We start from the raw sequence: 26,154 nt of genomic DNA on the forward strand, positions 1-26,154 counted from the left end.
GTCCAAGAATAAAGATTTGTTGGTGGTGATGATGTCTATCATTAAGTAGTCTTCTCTTCCTACTACTAGTTTCAATTATTATAGCATATTTTGTTTGTCATGTAATAAAATGTTGTTTGGCTACATTATAGAAAATGGTAGTATTAATTCTGAACATGAAAACTGATGTCATTTCAGTTACTTTTACAGAAGGAGTACTTAGACCAGAACATTATCATGTTGGGATTAATTATCTATTTTAGAGATTAGGTTTTTTTGTATTTTTTTTTAATTTCACACTGAGGGAGTTGAAACCGTTTCATGGCCTGGTGAATTCTTGTTACTCATTTAATGCATAGAAATAATATAGTGCAGGCATCATCTTATCCTTGATATGGCATGCTCTTCTCATGAAGATCAAATTCAGGCATGAGAGTTTTGATAAATCTTAAATTGTAATAACTATTAAGTTAGGAGTAAACCCCCACCCTTAGGATTATATTTATTTTGACAATAGATTAAAAGGAACATAAACATAGATATTGGTCCTGGATATTGACTTAATAATGGAGAATACTTTTATAGTACATATAGTTAGCATAGGCATTTGGAATTGATTATAAGATATATTTCTTAACCAGTTTGAAATTTTTATATTTAAAATGACTTTTTTCTCATTTCTGCAGGTTCTCTGAAATTAAACCAGGGTGCTTGAAAGTCATGCTAAAGTAAAATAAACGTCCTTGACTTAGAAGTGTGAAGGTTTGTAGGTTAAAATTAGTTTTATTTGCAGAAATTTAGTCAGTTTTACTGTCAACATGTGTTTTATTAGAAGTAATGTCCAGTTATAAAACAAAAACATTATGATGTTTTTCAAAATTTAAGAGAAGTTCAATTTTTTATTGAGTCAAATGTCAGATATGTTGTCTTAAAAATCTTAAAGATAATTTTCATAGAGAAAATTATCAGATCCAATTTTAATGTTTGAAAGTGCACAGATTCTGAGAGAGAAATTATCTTTCTATTGATAGTTGTTTGACATTTAGTGAAGATCTTATGGTATCTCTGAGAGGTATTTAAAGTGCTTTGAGACTTGGTTCATGCCTTTCAAAGGCTGGTATTAAAAAAAGTAATGAAAGAAAGGAGAGCTAACAAAAACACTTGAATGCTTTTTTATTTCAAAACTACAAAAAGTAATTTTTTTTTACCATATCCTATAGGAAGGAAGACATGCTGTTGTGCTTTCTTCTGCTTTGTATTTGTATATGATCTTGATCTCTTAACCTTTTGTTTCTTTTTTCTGTGTGTGTACATTTTCTAGGAGGAATGTTGGGGTCTTAGATTATATTGCAGTTTTATACCTTCCATAGAAAAGTTTTCAGAGAAGGAAAAGTGATTAGATATCTATGTTGCCATCTTATAGAACTGCTTCTGTATAAGTGGTATTTAAGATAGTACTAATGAGCTATCTTTTATATTGAGGCATGTCATTTCTAAACTTCAGTAAGGTCAAAATTCTATTAACTTAAAACAAATATATAAAACATTTTTGATATAAAAAGAATCTGCACAATTTAAAAGTTTGTTACCTTTATTTTTAAAAAGAGCCAACTTTCTGAAAGAAAATATTCATTGACTTGGTTTTTGGTTAGCTAAAAAGTCCTGTTAGTATGTCTATTGAAATATCCTTTATAAAAGTTTAATGTGATAAAGTATAATTTCCCAATATGAGACAGTGGTTAAATAAATTTGACTTTGGATGTGGAGAATACTTTCAACATACATAATTTTAATAAACAATTGGTTGTTTTATGATAAGCTTAAAAAATCATTTGGATCTGGACTTACAGGATTGAGCTGTTACTGAAAGAATCCTGGATTACAGAATGGTTTCCTAAAATAACAGACATTTTAATGAAAATAAAACTCCCAAACACATTTTTATGTATCATGAAAGCATGCTTTTAAAAGAGGAGCTGTATTATTGAATTTATTTCCACACAAAAAAATGTTTATTATTTAGAAATGGTTAGTGACTGGTATTGAAGTATTATTCATACTCTATGTTTGTAATAATTTGTTAAAAAAAGAAAAAAATGCAAACAGTTTAGCATATGTTTCTTGTATTGTCTAGAAGAGTTGTATACATTAAAAATAAAAGTTTCTTTCATCTACTTACAAAATCACAATTGTTAATGATATAAAATATTTTATGTATAAATTAATATGGTGTAAGAAATGTGACTAACAATACTAAAACCAAGAGTTATTCGAGTATACAACTGAATATTTTCTGTGTTTTTATATTTCCTTACCCAGTTTAAAAATTGCTTTTGAGCACTTCAGCTAGACTTATTTCAATATTATTATAATTATGACTAATGTGGGAGCACTAAAAAAGAATAAGAGGTAATGTGTTTTGTGGAAGAAACCAAATGAAAGAAGCTATGTTTCTTATTGTATCAACTTTAATTTTGTGCTTTATTTTGGTAAATCTAGGGTATTTCTCCTTAATCATCATTTATAAATATATAGGCACATTTTTAGCATCATAGGTATTTTTATGAAGTTGTTTAATCCTAAACTGCCGCCTACCCCACTATCTAGCATAGGGCAACACATAATTATGAAAAAAAATGTTTATAATCACTCCTTGTTTTGCCCATTTCTAAATCCTATATGCCAAAGCTAAATGTAGTTCAGAGATTATCAAAGTTTTAATTTTTGTCCATTTCTATATCCTATGTGTCAAAAGTAAAGATAGTGTGGGGATTTTCAAAGTTTTTATGTATTGGTATATTTGTGTAGTAAGTGATTCATTAGAATGGCTCTTTGCAGAAGTATTAATATTTTAAAAGTACAACACTTCTGTAGTTTAGAAGGTTTTAGTTAACAGTTATATCTTTTAGTAGGCTCTTATCAGTGTCTACAGGGGTAAAAGAGAACTAATGTGGAAACCACAGGCACCGTGCAGTTGGACTGAGGGGACCTTAAACAGTATTTTCAATCCATTCACTTCCTTACTTGAAACTGAGAAATGGGAGCATGTTGTCTTATATTTACTAGTTGTCATATATTCCTATATTATTTTCAAATTGAGTCCCCCCCACACTTTATTAATATTTTCATATTATTTGCAATTCTGTGGCCTTTAAATATAGGACATAATATATAGTAGAAATTCTGACATATTTTAAAGTGTCTTGTGTATTATAAAACATTTGGGAAGAAAAGCCAAGCAGTTCTGTTGGATTGTTTCTAGTCCTTTATTTTTGTTTTGTTTTTTTTAAAATTCAAGTGTTTTGTATGCTTAGAAAAAGAACACATATAATAGCAAGATTGGTCTGAACTGGAAATTGGAAAGTTTGAAACTCAGGAAATTGCTCTGACAATGTCTTAACTGCTCTCAATTTAAGAAAATGACAAAATGTATAAAAAAGATACAAAAGTAATGTTTGCTGTTTTTATCCAAGTGCTTTTTCTAAGTGCTTTTGCATTGTGCAGTGAAGTGAAGTTTGATAATTTTTCTGTGCAGTGGTTAAATATTGTTTATTTTTCTTTACATGTTAAACAGATTTAAATGTTTGTGTGGCCAAAAAATAGTAACGTAAGTTTATGTAGAATGTTTGTTAATGGTGCTTATTTTAGAAATGTAATTCAAGTTTACAGTATTACTTAATGCCTCTTTAGAGAATTTAATAGAGAAACAAGACTAGATACATCTACATCCCGAAGAGCCTTTTAGAACTTCACATTGTATAATGAGAAATTTTATTATTTTCCATAACGTTGAGAGATTGACTTTTATGGTCCAAATAATGAGCCTGTTATTAACAAATGACTGAATTAACCATGAGACTTCTCATTAGAGTACATTATTGCAGTGATCAGTTGGAGAATATATATTAAAAATTTCAAATGGTATGTCAGAAACTAAATGTTTTTATTTGTACTATAAAGAAAATGTAATTTTGCTGTTAACTCTACTTTTTTATTGAAAATGTTTTATAACGTTGCTTTAAAAATTTCTTATGAAACCATTTGCAAATTACATATTTAATTTAATAAAATGCTTTACCCACAGTCCAGTGTGAGGAAATCTTTTATTTGATGTGGTAAGGTTGGTAGTTTAAATATTTAAAAATATTTTTATTTTTAAAAATATTTTAATTTGTTGACACTAATACAGATGTCCTCCATTTCCCCCCTTTACCCACCTCCACCCAGCCCCCTGCCCCCCCCCCACCACACACACACACTATCATGAGTATGTACCTTGGTAATCTCAAGGGAAAAGTGTCATGAAATTTTCATTTCTGTACCACAACTTTTATTTTAGCTTAAATTATTTTGCTACAGCAGATAGGAGGTCCACTTTTGAACCAGATAAATGCACTAGCTAGGTTCATCTCTTCACACCCTTGTGTCTTTTGACAAATGTCAAAATTAAGATTTGTGTCTCTAAAGAACTCAAGTAATACTTCAGTTAATATTAAAGACCTTTGAACTTTAACTCCACAGTAGAATAACTCATTCATTTAGTAACTTAAAAATATTTATTTGATGAGTGTTTATAGAATACTTGTTACTGGGGATATACTGTGAGATAGAGCGTCTATCCACAGGTATCTCATAATTATTTCATCACCTATTTTGTGTGTAGTGATGTGTACTATGGAACACTTTCGTATATGTTATATTTTAAGATTCAAGAGAATTATTAAAAATATGTTTTCTTTAATGGTTGTAGAGAGAGAGAAAGGGAGAGGAAGAGAGAGAAACATCGATGAGAGAGAACATCGATCAGCTGCCTCCTGCATGCCCCCCACTGGGTATTGGGCCCACAACCTGGGCATGTGCCCTGACCAGAAATTGAACCAGTAACCTCTTGGTGCATGGGTCAAAGTTCATCCAGTGAGCCACACCAGCTGGGCAAGATTCAAGAGAATTTTTTAATATAGATGTCTTACAAAGGTTGGAGAAGTTGATGGATTTGGCTAGTTAGTAGCAGAGGTAAGACTCAAACTTAGGTTCTTTAACTCCTAGTATAGAGTAGCTGCATCTGTCATGAGAGTAAGACTATGTTGAAAGAGATAATACCCTCATTGAAAGATGTGGCTTCACAGTATATGTCTGTGAAATCTGCCAGTTATACATCTGCCTTTCTTCTTTATCCAAAGGAAGCTGGTATTACGGGTTTTCCAAATAGCAAAGATAAAAGTTTATTTCTCTTACAATATAAAATTTCAGAGGTATAGAGTCTAGTACTGATGAGTGTGCTCTTTTACATGAAGTTTTGGGGATCTAAGATCCTTTTAACTCATCACTCTACCATACTCAAGGTGTGGCCCTCGTTTTTCTAAACCAGGGTGCGTGGCTAGAGCTCTAACCATCACACATCTACATTTTGTTGGAGGAAAGACAAAGAAGAAAGGAAGTGCCAACAGTCTTTTATAGAAGATTTTTGGAAGCTGCCATAGGACACTAATACTTACATTTTATTGGCCGTTAACTTAGTCACGTCACATCTAGCTGCGAGAGAGTCTGGGAAATTGTTTTTATTTCAGACTGCCATATGTTCAATTAAAATGTGGACATTATCTTGGAGGAAAGAGAATGAATATTAGGGGAATGAATAGCAGTCTCTGCCACATCATTTTTGATCACTGAATGCAAGTAATGTAAAAATTAGTTCGTGATACACTTCTTCAATAGATCTTTGCTGATGACTACTGTGTGCTAGGAATAGTAAAAAGATAATCACAGTTGTATATATTTTGACTCAAAAATTCAAATGTAACCAACATGACTGATAGAATTAACTTCCAGTTGATGACTTAATAACTTAATGGTATCTCTTTTGATGTGATAACTCAGTTGTGGCAACTAGACTAGGTATGTAAGTTATTTCTAGTGATACTGCTTAGTTAATATATTTGCATATTGCTTTTGTATTTTCTTAAATGTTTATTAATCAGATCAATGTGTAGAAGCTCCATACTTGGTTAAGTGATTTAAAGCTAAGTAAACCAGAGTAGGGAGATGTAAATATGTGTATGTCTTAAGGACTAGAAACTGCATAGAAAGAACTGTAGAAGCACTAGGAAGGAAATAGTAATTCTTTTTGGAGGTAGTAAATTTGAACTTTGCTTTCTGATTGAAATATTTAAATGATTTATTGTAGGAAAAAGCCTAAACACTTAAAATTCATGGCTTTTACACATGTATAACTATAAAGTCATACCTTTTATAGGTTCTGGAGTACTCCTCCAAGTAATCTATTTAATTTGTTAGAGGTTTATTTCATTTTAATAGCTAATTAAACATTAACATGTTAACATTACAAAAGTTTCAAAATTAAATTTCTTAATACAGGGAATGATTATGCTTTGGTGTAGAGAAATAACAGCATGATCAATTGGCAGCTCTAGTTCTGGTCAGCTACAGAGGCAGCTGTAGGGTATGAAGGTGGGGTAAAGAAATAAGGTGATAGAGTTGTCACTTTATTTACCAGGTTTATTGAGATAATTATTTTGTTGTGTTGGTGAGACCATTAAAGCTCTACATTATAGCAACTTTTTTTTTTTTAGTTCTCACCCAAGAATATTTTTCTATCGATTTTTAGATAGATTGGAAGGGGGCGAGAGTGAGAGAAACATTGATGTGAGAGAGAGACATCAGTTAGTTGGTTACCTCACTCATGACCCTGAGCCGTCAAGGATTGAATCTGCAATCCAGGCATGTGCCCTTGACTGGGAATTGAACCCGCGACCCTTCGGTCCGCAGGCTGACACTCTGCGTACTGAGCCAAACCGGTCAGGGCATAGCAACTTTTAAGTATATACTACAGTATTGTTAATTATAGTCACCATGCTGTGTCTTAGATCCCTGAAAGTTTGTACCCTTTGACCAACATCTTCTCATTTCCTCCCACCATTCTACTCTCCGTTTCTATGCGTTCAATATTTATAGATTCCACTTATAAGTGAGACAATAAAGTATTCATCTTTTTCTGTCTGTCTCATTTCACTTAGCATAATGCCCTCAAGGTCTATCCATGTTGTTGCAAATGGTAGGATTTTCTTTTTCTTTTTTTTCTGACTGAATAATACTTTATTTGTGGAGACTTTCTTATGTAGGTATGGGTCAATTATAACTTCATTTCCAGTCCTTCTGCTCTCAAAAAGTCTTTACTTTTTTTTTTTTTTAAAGATGCATCCTGAAATATTTACATAAAAATAAAATGTCTGGGATTCATTTGAAAAAAAAGATGGGGTGGATAGGGGGTACTTATGAAGTAAAATTGGCTTAATTTGGTAAGTGTTGAAGCTGGGGTTCATTCTATAATTCCTACTTTGAATATATATTTAAGCTCTAAACAGGATATTTTAAAAAGTTGGTGGAAGAGCTGGAGTGGTGGACTCCAGATTTGGCTCTGGGAATGATTTCCAAAACCCTGCAGAATGAGCCTGCCACAGTAGTTGCTATCTCTGCCATAACTCAAAGGTGAGGAATCAGGATGCCACCTTGACACCATTGCTACAAATTTCCCTCAGCATACCAGAGATGGTGACTAGACAGACACCAGAAACGTGTTGCAGAAAAACCTAACATCTCCATAACTTGACTTTTTAGCATAATGAGCCATAGCAATAGATGGGTGGCCGCCAACTTCTGCCTCCCAAATCTCATAAGATTATATCTAATTGGTGGGAACTATTTCTTTTTTTTTTTTGTTAATCCTCACCCAAGGATATTTTTTCCATTGATTTTCAGACAGAGTGGGAGGGAGGGGGAGGAGAGAGAGAGACACACACACACACACACACACAGACATGTGCCCTTGAAGAAGACCCCTTGACATTTCATGTAATACTGGTTTGGTGATAATGAACTTCGTTAGCTTTTTCTTGCCTGGAAAGCTCTTTATATGTTCTTTGATTATAAATTAATAGCTTTGCTGGGTAGAGTAATCTTGGTTGTGGGTTCTTGCTTTTCATCACTTGAATATTTCTTGCCAATCTCTTCTGGCCTGCAAAGTTTCTGTTGAGAAATCAGTTGACAGTCTTATAGGAGCTCCCTTGTAGGTAACTAACTGCTTTTCTCTTGCTACTTTTAAGATACTTTGCCTTTTTCATTTTGATTATGATGTGTCTTGGTGTGGGTCTCCTGGGGTTCATCTTGTTTGGGACTCTGTGTGCTTCCTGGACTCTTATGTCTGTTTCCTTCACCAAGTTAGGGGAGTTTTCTGTCATTTTTTCAAATAGATTTTCTATTTTTTGCTCCCTTTCTTTTCTTTTCAGCACCCCCATGATGCAAATGTTGGCATGCTTGAAGTTGTCCCAGAGGTTCCTTACACTATCCTCAATTTTTAAATTCTTTTTTTTTTTTTTTTTACTGTTCTGATTGGGTGTTGTTGTTTTTTTTGCTTTCTCATATTCCAATGTGCTGATTTGATTCTCAGCTTCATCTACTCTACTGTTGATTCCCTGTAGATTATTCTTCATTTCAGTTAGTGTATCCTTCATTTCTGACTGTTTCTTTTTTATACTGTTCAAGTTCTCTCATAAGTTCAACTACTCTTCCCCTCAGTTCATTGAGCATCCTTATAATGAGTGTTTTGAACTCTGTATCTTGAAGATTGGTCGTCTCAATTTTTTTTCTTTTTCTGTTCTTTCATTTGGGACATGTTTCTTTGTCGCCTCATTTTGGCAGCCTCCCTGTGTTTGTTTCTATGTATTAGATAGAGCTGCTGCTACATAGTCGATGTCCTGTAGGGTCCAGTGGCACACCTCCTTGTCCACCTGAGCTGGGCACTTAAAGTGCCCCCCGACATCTCCCGCCCTCGTGTGGGCTATGTACACCCTCCTGTTGTCGTTGAGCCTTGATTTTTGTTGGCATGTCAGTGGGAAGGATTTACCCCCAGGTTGATTGGCTGCAACCCTCGATTACTGTAGAGCAGTGGTTCTCAACCTTCCTAATGCCGTGACCCTTTAATACAGTTCCTCATGTTGTATGTGGGTGGACCCGCCTGGAGATGGATAGAGGAGCCATGTCTCGGTCTCTAAGACCATCAGAAATCTGTGTTTTCCGATGGTCTTAGGCAACCCCTGTGAAAGGGTTGTTTGACCCCTAAAGGGGTCACAACCCTTAGGTTGAGAACTGCTGCAATAGAGATCAGCTGTGCAGGGGCCCCGCCCCATAGAACAGAACTTACTTTACTGGGGCTCTGGTGCCTGCTGAGTCTTCCCCTTGAGTATGTCACTATGGAAGTGGTTGGGTGGTGCTTTGACATGGTCTGAAGCTGTCCACCAGGTGCATTGGCCCTGGGGCCTCCTGGGAGGCCAAGGTCAGCCACTGCTTGTACCCTTCTGGGGGCCATGAGCTACAAAGTGATCTGCAGATGGCTTCTACTTGTGCTGGGCTTGGGGGTGCCCAGGAGAGGCCATGCTGCGAACCATGGCCAGCAGCTGCTAGTGCTGGGTCTGGGGCCACTTGGCGAGAGGTACAGGATATGCTGAGACCAGATGCTGCTTATTTGAGAGATATTAGGGGGATCTGAAGCATTAGCCAAGACAGGCCATTTGTATAGAAGAGCCACAGGAAACAGCTTGGGTAGGCCCAAAGTTGGGTGGGGTGGGGTGTCAGGATCATCAGGGCGGGGCAAACAGTAATAGCCAGGTTGATGGAGACTGAAATATGGCACCTGCCTGCTGACTCTGTGGGCAGAGGCCTCAGAAAAGGAACAGTGGCCCCTGCCAGCACTTCTGTCTGGGAGAAAGCTGCCCCCCACCCCAGCTCTCGCCCTGATGCCAGACAGTTCAGTTCCTCCCAATTTGTCCCTGGTGCCTTTCAAGCTGCTATCCTAGCACTGGAGCTAGAGTAAATGAGTCCATGCGTGGGCCCTTGAGGAGGAACTGCCTAGGACTCCAGAAGCTCAGTCCTAGCCTCAATTTCTGCTGTGTTTTTACAACCAGATGTTATGGAGACTTCTGTTTCTAGGGCTGAATCCCGGGCCTGGGGACCTGGTGTGGGGCTGGGACCTCTTGCTTCGCAGAGGGACCCCCACAGTTGAGATATCCTTCCTGATTGTTATCTACCACATATGGGTGTGGGACCAGTCCCTTCCACATTCTGCCCCTCCTGCTGGTCTTGATACGGCTTCTTTAAAACCCTAGATTTAAATCCCTAGAATCCCTATTCAGCTAGATTTCAAGAGGTTCTGAATGATGGTGGTTCTGTACTTTTAATTTTTTTTTTTTAATCCTCACCTGAGGATACTTTTCCATTTATCTTCAGATAGAGGAGGAGGGAGTGGGGGAGAGAGAGAGAAACAGCAATGTGAAAGAGACACATTGACTGGTTACCTCCTGCACAACCTGACCAGGGTCAGGGACGAACCGCAACTGAGGTACGTGCCCTTGACTGGAATCGAACCCGTGTATCATTTGGGCTGATGCTCTAAACGGTGAGCCAAACCAGCCAAGGCTATAGTTTTAATTTTAATAATGGTTGTGGGAGGATGCGAGTACTGTGGGTATCTACGCCACTATCTTGACCTGAATTTTAAATGAATACCTCAAGTGGCTCACACTTGAAGAAATGCTACCCTAATGGGGTAACCCACCACAAAGACTATTTTTTTCTTAGCTACCCAAGGTAGCATTCCTTGGCTTCTACCCAATCCGGTTTGCAGGTCCTCGGCTGTAATCAACTCTGCCGTGGAACATAGAAAGAAATTATTTTTTTAAACTCATCTTTATTGTTGAATATATTACAGGTGCCCGCCCCTTTTTTCCCCATTGATCCCCTCCTCCCCAACCCCATCCTCCCTCCAGCCTTCCCCACACTATTGTCAGTGTCCATTGTTTATGCATATATGCATAAAGTTCTTTGGTTTATCTCCTCCCGCCCTCCCTCCCCTCTTCCCTTTGAGGTTCATCAGTCTAAAAGCCAATTTGTACTTCTTTTTTTTTTTTTTTTTTTTTATCCTCACTCGAGGACATTTTTCCATTTTTTGTTCAGATAGAGCGGGAGGGAGAGAGAGAGAGAGAGAAACATCGATGTGAAGGGACACATCGAATGGCTGCCACCCGCACGACCAACCAGGTCCGGGGACAAACTGCAACCGAGGTACGTGCCCTTAGCGGGAACCGAACCCGGGTCTCTCAGGACCGCAGGCCGACGCTCTAACCGCTGAGCCAAACCGGCCAGGGCCAATTTGTACTTCTTAATTCCTTCATCTTTTTCACCCATCCTCCCAGCCCCTACCCATGTGGCAAGCAACAACAAATTCTTGTTACCTATGCGTCTGTTTCTGTTCTGCATGCTCATTTTATTTGTAGATTCAATTGTTGATAGATGTGTATTAATTGCCATTTTATTGTTGATATTTTTGTTCTTCAAGAAGACCCTTCAACATTTCATATAATACTGGTTTGGTGGTGATGAACTCCTTTAGCTTTTTCTTTTCTGGGAAACTCTTGATATGGCCATCGATTCTAAATGATAGCTTTGCAGGATAGAGTAGTCTTGGTTGTAGGTCGTTGCTTTTCATCACCTTGAATATCTCTTGCCACTCCTTTCTGGCCTGCATAGTTTCTTTTGAGAAATCAGCTGACAGTCTTATGGGAGCTCCTTTGTAGGTTACAGACTGCTTTTCTCTTGCTGCTTTTAAGATTCTTTGTATTTAACCTTTGGCATTTTGATGATGATGTGTCTTGGTGTGGTCCTCTTTGGATTCATCTTGTTTGGGACTCTCTGTGCTTCCTGTACTCTTATGTCTATTTCCTTCACCAAGTTAGGGAAGTTTTCTGTCATCATTGTTTCAATTTGTTTTTCTCTTTCTTTTCCTTCTGGCACCCCTATGATGTGAATGTTGGCATGCCTGAAGTTGTGCCAGAGGCTCCTTACACTATCCTCATTTTTTTGGATTCTTTTTTCTTTTTGCTGTTCTGATTGGGTGTTTATTGCTTCCTTATATTCCAAAACGATGGTTTGCTTCTTGGCTTTACCTGCTCTACTATTGATTCCCTGTAAATTATTCTTTATTTCAGTTAGTGCATTCTTTGTTTCTGACTGGTCCTTTTTGATGTTGTTGGTGTTCTCACTAAGTTCCTTGGAGGTCTCCTTAAGTTCCTTGAAGGTCTCACTAAGTTCCTTGAATGTCTCACCAAATTTCTTGAGCAATTTTATAACCTGTTTTCTGAACTCCGCATCTGACTAATTGCTTATCTCCATTTTGTTTAATTCTTTTTTCTGGGGTTTTGTTTTTTTTCTTTCATTTGGGACATGTTTCTTTGTCCCTTCATTTTGGCTGCTTCCCTGAAATTGTTTCTATGTATTAGGTAAAGTTGCTATGTCTCCTAGGCTTTGTAGGATGTCCTATTGTTGTAGGTGTCTTGTAGGATCTAATGGCACAGGCTTCTTGATCACCCCAGCTGGACTCTCGAAGTGCACCCCTAGTGTGGACTGTACACTCTTGTCTTGGTTGCTGTTGGCACGTCAATGGGAGGGATTTACTTAGGCTGATCGGCTGCAAGGACTGGCTGTGCCCACTGACCTCTGGCCTCCGACTACCTTGGAGGATCAGCTGTGTAGGGGCCCACCACACAGAGCAAAACTTAGCTTCATCAGGGCTCTGGTACCCACTGAGTCTGCTCATTGAGTGTGTCACTTGTGGGGGTGGTTGGGTGGTGGTGTTTCGATATGGTCTGGAGCTGTCCACTGGGTGTGCTGGCTCGGGGCAAGGTCAGCCACTGCCTGTGTTCTGTCCGGGGTCACCAGGCTTAAGCTACAAAGTGATCTGCTGATGGCTGCTTCTTGTGCTGGGCTTGGAGGTGCCCAGGAAAAGCCAAGTTGTCAACCAAGGCTGGCTGCTTCTAGTACCAGGCCTGGGGCCACTTAAATGAGAAGTATGGGGCTAACTGAGACCAGATGCTGCTTGTTTGAGAAATTTTAGGAAACTCTGAAGTTGGATCCAAGACAGGCCAATCCTATGGTAAAGTCTTGGGAAACAGCTTGAGTGGGCCCAAAAGTTGGGTGGGACAGGGCCTCAGGTAATCACCAGGGCGGGGCAAACAGTATGAGCCAGGTTGCTGGAGTCCCAGATATGGTGGCTCTCTGCCGCCCCAGGGAAGTCTCCATCAACCTGGCTATTACTGTTTGCCCCGCCCTGATGATCCCAACACCCCACCCCACCCAACTTTGGGCCTACCCAAAGGAACATCAGCCTCCGCCAGCACATCTGTCCTGGAGAAAGCCCCCTCTCCAGCCCTCGTCCTGAGGCCAGGCAGCTCAGTTTTCCCCTGCATGTCTCTGGCGCCCCTCAAGCTGTCTCCTCTCCGAGCTTACAGGAAGCAAGTTCGAGTAAGTCCATGTGCGGGCCCTTTAAGAGGAGCTTCCTGGGGCCCCACAAGCCTCAGCCTCCCTGAGCCTCAGTTCCCGCTGGTTTTACAGCCCTAAGTTATGGGGATTCTCTTCCTGATACTGGAACCCTGAGCGGGGCACCTGGTGTGGGACAGGGACCCCCTCACTCCTCAGAGAGGATATACCCAGCCTAAGTATCCTGATTTTTATCCGCCACACGTGGGTGAGGGACCAGCCCCTCCATGCCTCGGCCCCTCCTTCCAGTCTTGAGGTGGCTGCTGAAAGGTCTGCGGAAAGAGGAACACACCTGGATTCAGGCAAGAGGACTTCACTGGGGAGTTACCTGCCGGGCTGACTCCTAAGACGGGGTCAGCGCCGGTATCGCTAACAGGCAGGGTTCTATAGGGGATTTATGGATGGGGGGCTGGCAGCCCCTAGAGGGAGAGGAAAATGTGATTTGGCTATTTGCGTAGGTATAACCGAAAGGAGACCAAGGGGGGGGTCTCCACTCCCAAGGTGATTCAACCTGGATACCTGGGGTAGTGATCTGGAACATTCTGTTTCTCAGAATTCTTTTCATACATCAAGGGAGGAGGGAGTTGGAGACCTTGACTGCAACCTAATCAGCTGCTTCTGCTTCTTTAATTCTGTAGTTGTAGGACTTCCATTCAGCTCGATGTCAGGCGGCTCTGAATGATAGTTGCGTTGTAGTTTAGTTGTAATTTTGATGTGGTGGTGAGAGGAGGCGATACTGAGTTGACCTATACCACCATCTTGACCGGAAATCAAGAAATGTATTATTTTAAATTTATATTCAGGAGCTTATTTAATTTTCATAACAATCCTATGAGGGAAATTGAAGTAAAAAGAGCTTTAGCAATTTGCCCAAGATTACACAGATAAGAGTTGATGGAACCAGATTCAAATCAAGACAATTAGACTGCCCTCCCTGGCAGCCTCCTCAAAGCCCATCCGACTTCACCAACAGTTTAAGTTTTCACTAATTCTGTCTTTAAGGTTCTTCCAGCTTGTGTCCACTGCCAAGTTCCAAACCTACTCCCACAATTTTTAGATTGTTTTGTAGCAGAAACCCCTTTTGGTACCAAAACCTGTGTTAGTTATCTATTACTGTGAAAAAAAATTACTCCAAAAGTTAGTGGTTTAAAACAACGTTAAAGCCCTGGCCGGTTTGGCTCAGCAGTTAGAGCATTGGCCCATGGACCAATGAGGGGCAATCCCTGAGAGCAAAACAGCAGCTGCAATGCCTGGGATGGTGTTGTGGGAGAAGTCTCACCCCATTATGTCCACCAAATTCTGTTTGTTAGAAGCAAGTCACTAAGTTCAGTCCACATTCAAGAATAGGGAAATTAGCTCTACCTTTTTTTTTTTTTTTAAAGGAAAGAATTTGTGAATGTATTTTAAAACCATCATTTCTGCCCTGGCCAGCATGGACAGTGGTTAGAGCATCAGCCTGCTCACCAGTGGGTCGCAGGTTCGATTCCAGTCAAGGGCATGTACCTGGGTTGCAGGTTTGATCACTGGCTCTAGTTGGGGCACATGTGGGAGACAACCAATCAATGTGTCTCACATCGTTTCTCTCTCCTACTCCCCCCTCAATGGAAAATTGGAAAAATTTTCCAAATCAATGGAAAAAATATCCTCTGGTGAGGATTATCAACAAAACAAAAGAATCCCCCACAAACCATTATTTCTACCATGTGCCAGGCACCACTAGGTATTTTGCGAATATACCTAATATAATCTTTTTAATCACATAGCATAGGTTGTTGGCCTACCCAATGGGATTCTTTCTTGTTATCACCACCTTTTTGTTCAGGCATCTGGTGGCAGTGTGATTGACCCCTCTAGCCCCAGAGGGTGAATTGTGATTGGTGCAAAAGGCATCTGGCAGTCCCATTTCCCTTTGCCAGTGATTGGTTAAACTCAAAGCGTGGCTATGTGATCAAGCCAAAGGGACTTCAGAATTCTCCCGAGAAGGTTCTAGGAAAGGTTTTTCTCTCTAATGTAAAGAGGCACCTGGGAAGAAGTGCACCCTTTCCCCCCCAGACTTTGTGTCTGTTTGTAATGCCTGGAAATGACGTTGCCATCATTGTAACTATGCAAAGATAAACCTAAGGCCTAAGCCAATGTACTAAGGATGATGGAGCATAAAAAGAAAAGAACCTTTGTTCTTGATGTCATCATAGAGCCCTTGAATTAACTCTGGAACCAATCTTCAGCCACTGTGTTATGGGAGACGATAAGCTACTCTGGGTTGGGTTTCTGTTCCAGCTGAAAGCATGCTAATGGATATACCCTGTTTTACAGATTAGAGAACAGGTGTTCAGAGGGATTATGTCACTTGCCCAAACGTCCCCAGTTAATAAATAGCAGAACTACATTTCAGACTGAGAGCTGCATCCTAAACACCTGGTACTTGTTTATTGTATCAAGTGACTTTTCTCCAGCAATTGTCAGGAGTCAGAGAAGAGAAACAGACGTCAGTGGGCTAGGCAGGGTGAGTGACTGGCGAACAGGTATAGTAGAGGAAGGAATTTAGGGTGCTGTGTGTACAAAGTTGAAATGCTTAACTGAGAGATACAGACTGGGTAAGGAGTCTGTAGAACCCAGAGGGAGCTGATGGAAAGGAGGTGAAGAGTGAAGGTGTTTTGCAGGTAAAGGACAGGTCCAGAAAGCGTGAGGGAGAGGGGAGTGGAAGGAGATGGTAGGAAGGGAGAGAACTCCAGAGTTGGAGATATTAGGGACGCCTCTATTTGTTACCAACAGAGTTTGATTTATGGCCGAGCATGGAGATGATGGTTATCAGAGTGGAGAAGGTCACAGAATTTATACCAAATTTTTGGATCATCCATTTAGGTACGTATTGCCCAGGAGGGTGATGGGCCGCAGAGGCGGAGTGGAGAGGAAGATTGAAGCACAGTCTGCTGGAAGAATTGATGGATTAAAAGATATATATGTATATATTTGGCATGGTCCCCATCCTTCACAGATAGCATCTGACTCACACAGCCCCACCTTGAGGGAAGATTTATAAGAATTACTTTGCGTGAACCAACTGTTCTGCACCCACTGGATGGAGTCGTCAGGAGGAGCGGAGCGGACTGGGGGCAACAGAAAGGTTCTCAGCTCTTTCTGAAACAGTTCCTTGCAGTGCACTCCACTGCTTCGTGTGAAGCCACTTCTTTCCTGGTCGTTCATCCATCTGAATATATCAAGACCTATGAAATATACTTTAACAATTACCCATGACTTTGGATTATCTCAGTTTCCTGATTCACATTGTTTATTGTATCAAGTGACTTTTCTCCAGCAATTCGCAGGAGTCAGAGAAGAGGAACAGACGTCAGTGGGCTAAGCAGGGTGAGTGATTGGCGAACAGGTATAGTAGAGGAAGGAATTTAGGGTGCTGTGTGTACAAAGTTGAAATGCTTAACTGTGAGATACAGCAATTAAGAGTTGCTGGCACTTTCCCGACTCTCTCTGCTGACTGACACGGGTGGAGCTGTGTAGTAAGCAGTGCTCACTGTCTGTAAGCCCCGAGCCTTTTCTTTTCATTGTTCTCTCGTCTTAGGTGAAATTAATTTTCTCCCTCCAAAAATAACGCCTGGCATTTGGTTACTTAGGAATCTACTTTTAAAGCACCTTATTTTTTATTACTCTCATGAGATGAAATGATTAGCTAGACTTTCTAAATATAGTTTCAACCTTAGCTGTTATTTTATTGATTCTTGTCCTTGGAGTTAGGTTAATAATTTTACGGCCTGTGCCTGTGATTTCATTGTAAACTAACTCAAATATTTTTAGTAAGTAAGGCAGGATATAAATAAGTCAATCTATATGTTTAAGGGGAAAAGAAGCCAGGTATGTAAGGTTACTTACAGTATGCTCCCATTTGTCTTTTTAAAAAGGATATATGTAGATAAATACACTTACATACTATACATGTCTGTGTATACACACACACATAGATGCAAACTCACACGTAGAGTGAAAAGAATAGACCTGGGCCCCAGTGACTCAGCCTCAGAGGGTATTATGTTCAGAATACAGTAAAAGTATTTCTAGTCAAAGGACTTAATATGAAACTCTTGTATTTTATATAACCCAAGTTATATAAAACATAATTTGTATGAACACCTCTTTAAGTCTGCATTCCCACACAATCTTTCTGTCTTTTACTCTCTCATAACCTGTAATACCCCAAAGCCTCTGTCTCCATATTTTTTACTTTCTTCCATCCACTAAAACTCTCTCTGTTATCTCTGCAGGTTCTGGGATACCACCCTTTCCTCTTTCTTTCCATTTCTTCTCTCTCTCTCTCTCTCTCTCTCTCTCTCTCTCTCTCTCTCTCTCTCTCTCTGTCTCTCTCTCTCTCAAAGGCCTGGGCCTCTGGATATAAAGCTCCCTCCTACCTCAAGTTCTTTGGTTTTTAACACATAAGCCCCCCTCCACCCCATTTATCCTGTCTACATGATAGGGCAATGGAAAGGGGAAAGGGGTCAGAGAGTAAATATCAGAACTTTTTGTTTGTAGGCAGGAGGATGTAAAGAAGCTATGAATACTCCCACAGTAAAAACGTGGCTGTGTTACACTTGCAAAATATCTGAACAGTTCTATAAGAAGCAAGAGCAGGTCACTTTAGGGGTACACTCCAGGAGTCAAAGATAGGAAAAGGAAATTTTACTTTCATTGAGCAGTTTAAAAAAAAGTCTGTATTGCTTTTAGAATATATATATATTTTCTATCCTTACTTGAGGACATTTTTACATTTATATTCAGATAGAGTGGGAGGGAGAAAGGGAGGAAGAGAGAGAGAGAGAGAAACATTGATGTGAGAGAGACACATTGAGTGGTTGCCACCCACACAACCCAACCGAGGCCGGTGACAAACTGCAATGGAGGTACATGCCCCTAGTGGGAACCGAACCCGGGTCTCTCTGGTCTGAGGGCTGATGCTCTAACCGCTGAGCCAAACTGGCCAGGGCTAGACTACTATTTAAAATTTTTAATTTTTATTGTTGAGGGTATTACAGATGTCCTCCATTTTCCCCTCTTTTTGTCCCCCTCCACCAGGCTCCTGCCCCACCCCAGGCCTTCACCAAACCTGTTGTCTGTGCCAGTGGGCCATGCATATAAGTTCTTTGGTTAATCTCTTCCTGTTCCCTCTCCCCACTTCCCTCTGGGATTGTCAGTCTGTTGTATGCTTCCATGTCTCTGGACATATTTTGTTCATTAGATTCCACATATAAGTGAGAGCATGTGATATTTATCTTTCTCTGACTGGCTTATTTCATTTAGCATAATACTTGCCAGGTCCATCCATGCTGTCTCAAAGAGATCCTTCTTTTTTTACAGCTGCATAGAATTTTATTTTATTTTTTAAAATAGATACAATTTAATGGATGCATATGTTAAAATTTAATGAAAAATATACTTGATAGAGTGAATTGTCTAGTGTGTAAATTATATATAAATTATTATATTTCATTTTAGGCTGCTTTCTAGCACCAAGTGGCAAATCAGATAATTGAGCTGATGTGTGATGATCCATTATTATCAGGAAAATAATTAATATACCTTTTTATGCTGGAAGAAGGGAGGACAGATCCAGGAAATCTAGCATGCGGGTAACGGGAGTTCCAGAGTGAATTACAAAGGAAATGCCAAATTCAATAGACACAGATTTTCCTGAGCTAAATGAAGGTTAATATTTGCAGTTTAAAGTGCTCACAAAATTCTTGGCAGGATTGATAAGAAAAGACACACACTTATAACTCTTCTGACAGAATTCCTGAATCCCAAGGTTGAAGATAAAACTTATGTTTCTAGACAGAAGAAATTATTTACAAAGGGAAAAAAATCAGACTGGCCTCAGACATCAGAATATCGGTACCCAGTGAGAGGAAAGGAATGTAACCTAAGAGGTCTCTTTCCAGCCAAGCATCATTTTCCTGCCATGCTGAAAGGGATGCAGAAATGTAAGGATTCCAGGACTATCACTGATACAGTCCATCTGAGGAAACTGAAGAGAGGCTTCTAACTACGCAGCAAATTAAGGAGAACAGCAATCTCAAGAAAGGAGAAGGTGGTGAGTGAATGATGAGCCTTGTACTGTACATGGATAATTATGGAATGACTGGGACTGTGTATTACACGTGTTAAAGTAAAGACTCTTAAGATAAACGAGACCTACCTATCAAAGCCTGGAAGTAAAAGTTGTAGAATTTCTCAGCAAAACCCAAGAAGTGGAATTGGGAGGAGGGGAGTGGAAAGTGAAAGCATTCTAAAAGTATGATTTAGGAGGAGGGAAGGTATCAGGACATAGACAAATGTGGGAAATAATAACTTTTCATAGAATAGTAATAAAATATGTTTGTTGATGCATATTGAAAACAGGAAACCACTAGTGAAATGGAAAAGCATATTTTGAAATTAGTAAGAGGGAAGAGGGAACAAATTATAACTTAATGCACACAAAATAAAATGGAAAGAAAAAATAAAAATAAAAAGGTTAAAGAAAAAAGTGTAAGTTAATGCTAGTAAATATAAATTAAAGGAAAAAAGGGAAATTAATGAAGTAGGTTCAATAGTAGTTATAAACAAGAGAGAAGTAATAAATCAAGAATATCAGTGATTATCATAAATGTAAATTAGCTCAATTTTCTTATCAAAAGACAGATTGTCATATTAGGTTAAAACAAAGCCAGCTATGTAAGCACACTTAATGTAATAAAGACATATTTAAAGTTTTTTTAAAATATGTCTTTATTGATATTTTAAAGACAGGAAAGGAGAGAGAGATAAAAACATCAATGTGAGAGAGAAAAATCGATTGGATGTCTCCTGCACACCCCCTACTGGGGATCAAGCCTGCAACCTGGGGATGTGCCCTGATTAGGAATCGAACTGGGATCTCTCAGTCCATGGGATGGCGCTCAATCCACTGAGCCACACTGGCCTGGCTAAAGAAGTGTTTTAAAATAAAGAGATTGGAAAAGCAATATCACAAACATTAAAACTATGAGAAACAATATTAATATCAAACAAGGTGGAACAAACATTAAATGCAAACAAACATTAAACAAACTATGAGAAACAATATTAATATCAAACAAGGTGGAACTATTGATAAACAGGAAGAACATTGCCCATAAAAGACAACATAGGAAGATGTACATCAAACATAAAATAGCTAAATATATTTAAGCCAAAAGATTATTAACAATGTAAGTTAAACTTAATAAACATGACATTAGAGTAGATTTTACTATACCTCTTTCAGAACTAGATCTAATAGAGAAAAATAAGGAAAACCATACAAAGATTAATATAATCAACATATTTGCTTTAATAAATATAGACAGAATCTTACACTCTTTAAACAGAAAGTACATACCTATTTCCAAATGGCCATTGACTGTTTATAAAAATTTATTATAAACTTTGCCATAAAAATAATAAAAAAAACTTTAAAAGTAAAGATTTTTAAAGGTCACATTATCCAATGAAATTAAAGTAAATTAATGAAGTTAGAACTAAATGTAAAAGATAAAAATAATATAACCATTTAATTTGTTTGAAACTTAAGACCACCCTGCTAAAATAATCCTTGGATCAAATTAGAAACTTAAATTAAAATTGTAAACTCTCTAAAGCACAAAAGGAAAACCTAACATGACCAAACCTACAAGACCCAACCAAGCTGTACAGAAAGATTAGAAATATAAGAACTCTGTGCTCATCTTAAAAAATTAGGAAGAAAATAAATAAATAAATAAAAGAAAGTAGAAGAGGAAATTAATTCTGAAAGGCTTATATTAATGAAATGTAGACAATAGTAGAAAAGATCAGTAAATCAAAACCCTCCCCAAAGATAAACTCATAATGAATCAGAAGGTAAAAAAAAAAAAATCTAGTAAAAATTAAAATACACATTTTACCCAGCAATTTCTACCTACAGTGCTCATGGAAATAAAAGCATAAATCTCAAGATATACATATACTCGGGGATACTTATCGTAGCAATGTTTGCAGTGGCAACAACTGGAAACAAAGTGAATGCCCTGCAAAGGAAATGAGTGAACAAGGTATGTTATGGCCATACTGTGAAACACTATATAGGCGTTAGAAAGGGTGGATTAATCCTTTCCCAGTTACTGCTGTCTAATAAAGTTCCCTACAACTTACTGACGTAGAGAGCAATTTTATTATGCTCCTGAATTCTGTGGGTGAGGAATTTGGCCAAGCACAGCAGAGACTACAAGCACAATGGAGGTGGTTTGTGTGTTTTCCATGGTGTCTGGGGCCTCATTTGGAAGACATGAAAGCCGAAGAAGACAATGGAAGGAATCTGGAATTATCTGAAGGCTCATGCATTCACGACTGGCAGTTTGGTTGGTAACTGATAGGTTTGCTAGGGCTGTGTGCTAGAACTTTTACACACGGGCTTCCAGCGGAGCCTGGGCTCCTCATAACACGGTAGCTGGGGTGGGAAGTGGGGTTGGGGAGAGAGAACGGGAAACAGACTACACGTTTTTATAGCAGAGCGCTGAGGTTGTGGAATTCAGCAGGTGGTTAACTTTGGTTGAGGAGCTAGGCAGAGGGCAGAGGTAAACAAGGTAAAAGTACATGCATCCCTACCTACGTACATACAAATATAAGAAAGTGCCAATAGTGGGGATAAAAACATGGGGTGTGGGTGTGGTAGTGTCGCAGGTGTATGTGGGTTTGAAAGGACAAGGTTTAGACAATGGAAAGGCCTGTGATGGATCAGATGTAGTGAGTCTCTACGGAGCGCTGTGATTAATTAAGAATGGGGATTTTCCAATTTTGTTGTATATGTTAACAGAAATGGCTTTGAGTCAAAACAGTGACCCTGTTGTCATTAAGGAAGATAGTTTTATTTTTCCTTGAAAAAGTTTCTTCCCACATCTTATATTTGCTCTGCTATTATTTTTAAAACAATATTGTGTTGGCAATCTTTTTCTTTAGTGGTGTAATCTCCGACCTGTGGGGCCAATGTCTGAATGGTTATATCTACTTTGTGGTTTCGAAAATTTAAGTTCAACTAATTATAAATGATGGTGGAAGAATTTTACTTTCAGATGTCTAAATGTCTCATGCCTTTTGGTGTGTTAGTATTACTTTTTGTTTTTGGAAACACTTTATTATGTGTGATTCAGTGATATATCTGTACTTGTTAGCACTTTTTTGTTGTTGTTGTTAATCCTCACCAGATCCTCTTTTTCTATTGATTTTTAGAGAGAGTGGAAGGGAGAGAGAGAGAAACATTGATGTGAGAGAGACACATCAACTGGTTGCCTCCTGTATGACCCCAACTGGGGCCTGGTATTGAACCTGCAACCCTGGTATGTGCCCTTGACTGGGAATTGAATCCAAGACCCTTCGATCTGTGGGCTGATGCTCTAACCACTGAGCAAACTGGCAAGGGCTTGCTAGCACTTTTATGGGTGCCAATTATCCACACCTTTCTTTTTTTTTATCCTCACTCAAGGACATCTTTCCACTTTTGTTCAGATAGAGTGGGAGGGGGAGAGAGGAAGAGAGAGAATGAGAGAAACATCCATGTGAAAGGAACACATCGAGTGGCTGCCTTGTGCACCACCCCAACCAGGGCCGGGGACGAATTGCAACCCAGGTATGTGCCCTTGGATGGAATCTAGCCCACGACTCATTGGTCCATGGGCTGACGCTCCAACCGCTGAGCCAAACCAGCCAGGGCTGTCCACACCTTTCTTTCCTCTCTTTGCTTGCTTGTTTTTGGGTTTTCTCCTAAGCCCTAGTACTCTGAAGAGGTTGGGGAGAGGAAGAGAAAAGAGTCTGAATGTAAACCCAAGGTCTGGAGTTCTTAGATAAGTCTGCTAGCATGAAGGTTGAAATCAGATGTAAGCAGAAGTCAGCCAAGGAATTCACTAATATCCCAGAACTACCCAGGGTCAAAGAGATCAATACCTTCTGAAATTGTGGGTGATTATCTTCCTTTTAGATCTTTGGAGATTTGAGGGCCTTATTACAGCTTTACCACTAGAGGTCAGAAATTAGCCCATGAGCCCCACACAACATCCAGAGAGTAGATAATACTTTATGTATTTTCATTTGGTTTCTCATGAGATTCAGAATACTAACCAGATACCATTGAAATGTAAAGGGAATCCCTGTATCTTTTTTACACCAAATTTTAGCAATCGGATTACTTGGAGTCTAAACCCTAATCCACCCTCAGTCATTAACCTCCAAAAATTTTGTTGCCCACTTACTTACTATACACACTCGCCATCCCAGCATTAAGTGCTTGTTTGTGATAATATATTTACTTGTGATAATATATTTAAAAATTACAAAGAAAACAGAAAATGAATGAGGTAGACTTCTAAGGATACATGCACGAGCTCTGCAGACCTCATCCACTTTTGTGCTCTAATTAGAAATTGTTGGCTATACATATTTTCTCAGCTATATCTTTTTGGCCAGATGCTGCCAAATGAGATCACTTTCTGTTCAATAGCCATAGCAAGTTACGCATTAACTATTGAGTTAATGTATCACGGGCCATTTAAGACGGTGCAACTGTATTTCGAATATTCTCATTTTCTTCAATGATGTCTTTTGTACTTTAGTTCCTCTTTGGTGTGTTGGAAAGGAATTGAAACTAGGGAATAAGTGATATGATATATGTTTTTTGTTTGTTTGTTTGCTTTTTTGTTTACAGTGGAGAGATTTAATTATCTTTTTGCAACTTGTTTGAGAATTCAGTTTTGATATTTCAGTGAAAGCAGATGGGTATTGTTTTTTTTTAGTGGTGTCCACTTTAATGACTTTATCAGTTCTGTTGGGGGTTGGTAGAAGCATTTAGACATGTGTAGCCTGGCTTGCATATTTTTTCGGTTTCCACTTTCCTCAGGCCCCCTTCTGCCCTTGCCACGCCCTGCCAAGTGGAAGGCCAGAACATGCTGTCATCGTCATTGTTGCTGTGGGCCTGTCCCGCTGCCAGCGTGAGGTCCAGGACAAGGCTGCCAACCCCGGCAGGAAGAGAGTGCCGTCTCTACCTAGTCGCTGCCGTGACTGACGTCCCTGCTGCCTCTCTGCTTCCAGGGATAGTGCCGGCTGGCGGAGAAGCAGGCAAGGCTGTCTGGTGACATTTAGGTGGGTGGGCAGTATGGGTTGAATTGTGTCCTCCCCAAATTCATTACCCCAAGGTACCCTAGAATGTGTAGGGTCTTTATAGAGACCATCAAGTTAAAATGGATTATTTGGGTGGGCCCTAATCCCAATGAACTGGTGTCCTTGTGAAAAAGAGAACTTCACACACAGAGCTACGCAGAGAAGGAAGAAAGTGTGAGGAGACACAGGGAGAAGAGGCCCATCCACAAGCCAAGGAGAAGGGCCCGGAGCAGATCCTTCCCTCACAGCCTCAGAAGGAACCAACCCTGAAACGGCTTGATCCTGGACTTCTAGCCTCCAGAACTGTGAGATGATATCTGTTGTGTAAGTCACCCAGCCTGTGGTATTTTCCTGTGGCAGCCCTAGCAGACGAATTACGGTGGGCTTGATTAATCTAAGCCAGCTGTGAGTGTTGAAGTCAGAGTGACCATTTCAATGCAACCTTCCCAGCCACATGCATTATCATATATTACAATTTCCCAATATCCAGCACATGGCCTGACCATGGCAATATTGATATTTATTGATTAAATGAAGGAATGCTTATATTGAATCTATGCTGTTCCAAAGCTTTTTTTGTCTTTTTGCAAAAGCACCATGCAGTGTGTCCTGTAGGTATCTCTGAGAGTATGCCCAGTTGACACCTCCCTGATGTTGCCTATTTGCTTCCCCAATCACCATGCCCAGGACAAAAGAGGGCCTCCTCCTTACTTAGTTCAACTCTCACCCTCAGTGGAGGGCATCCCTTGTAACCAGGGCAACTCCCCCTTGTGCCCCTTGTCTTCTCACAGAGGCTGGTTTAGGAAACCGACTTGTTTTCCTCCTCAGAAAATTGCTCAGCCCTGGCCGGTTTGGCTCAGCAGTTGGAGCATCAACCTGCGGACCAGAGAGTCCCGGGTTCAGTTCCCGCTAAGGGCACGTACCAAAAAAAGAAAAAGAAAATTGTTCAGATTTTGGATGTGAGCAAATCCGCAACCCAAAGGCAAAAGGCAAATGGCTGCCCTAACTCCAATGGCTTTTCTGGACGGTACCCCATTTTGACAGAGAGTTCTTCTTTTTTGTATAGCTGGATGAGGACTTGGATATGATTTCTACCATGTTTGGTACTGTGGGGATACAGTGCCTGCCCCCAAGAATTTATGGAGTAGCAGGAAAGACGACAGGACACATCATTGCTATATGACGATGCAGCACTTATTGTAAATATTAGAGGAATGGGGAAAGGCAACAGGGAAACAGACAAGGAAGTTTATTTTGACTGGGACAGCCAGGAAAGGCTTCATAGAGGACGAAGACCTACGCAAGGTTTTAACAGCTGGAGATGGAGGGGAATGTGCTGTGTGCAAGGAGGCAACGTATTCGAAGACTCAAAGCGGTGGTCAGGATATTCCCAACTACACCTTCCCCTGAGCCTGAGCCAGGCTGATATTCAGTGGGGATATGCCAATGTGAAGGGACCAGTTAGTTACAGTGGGGCCTGGGCCAGACTCTCATTAAGTACTTTGAATATCATCCTCACTGATAAACCAATAATATTTCCTTTTCCTGAGCTAGAACTTTCTCCTCCTCTCCCTTTCCGCCTATCCACATTTCTCATCACTTTCA

The 26,154-nt window shown here is 39.7% G+C and overlaps 2 protein-coding genes across 24 annotated transcripts in view; both read left to right on the top strand.

The window, feature by feature from the left end:
* The window catches only part of N4BP2 (NEDD4 binding protein 2), a 90,494-nt gene extending 89,676 nt beyond the window's left edge, over window positions 1-818 (top strand). For all 22 annotated transcript variants that reach the window (XM_036264330.1, XM_036264279.1, XM_036264426.1 and 19 more), the window contains one exon: window positions 666-818. In XM_036264330.1, coding sequence (XP_036120223.1) covers window positions 666-711 — 46 coding nt within the window. In that variant the 3' untranslated portion in view covers window positions 712-818. The remainder of the gene's footprint in view (window positions 1-665) is intronic.
* Window positions 819-16,229: 15,411 nt separating this feature from the next.
* Window positions 16,230-26,154, top strand: part of RHOH (ras homolog family member H) — a 72,330-nt gene continuing 62,405 nt past the window's right edge. For both annotated transcript variants that reach the window (XM_036265821.1, XM_036265832.1), the window contains exons 1-3: window positions 16,230-16,728; window positions 19,305-19,456; window positions 24,290-24,531. The gene's annotated coding sequence lies outside the window, so the exon portion shown is untranslated. The remainder of the gene's footprint in view (window positions 16,729-19,304; window positions 19,457-24,289; window positions 24,532-26,154) is intronic.

The sequence above is a fragment of the Molossus molossus genome, unplaced genomic scaffold (genome assembly GCF_014108415.1).
Source record: "Molossus molossus isolate mMolMol1 unplaced genomic scaffold, mMolMol1.p scaffold_m16_p_1, whole genome shotgun sequence".
Lineage (NCBI taxonomy): Eukaryota > Metazoa > Chordata > Mammalia > Chiroptera > Molossidae > Molossus > Molossus molossus.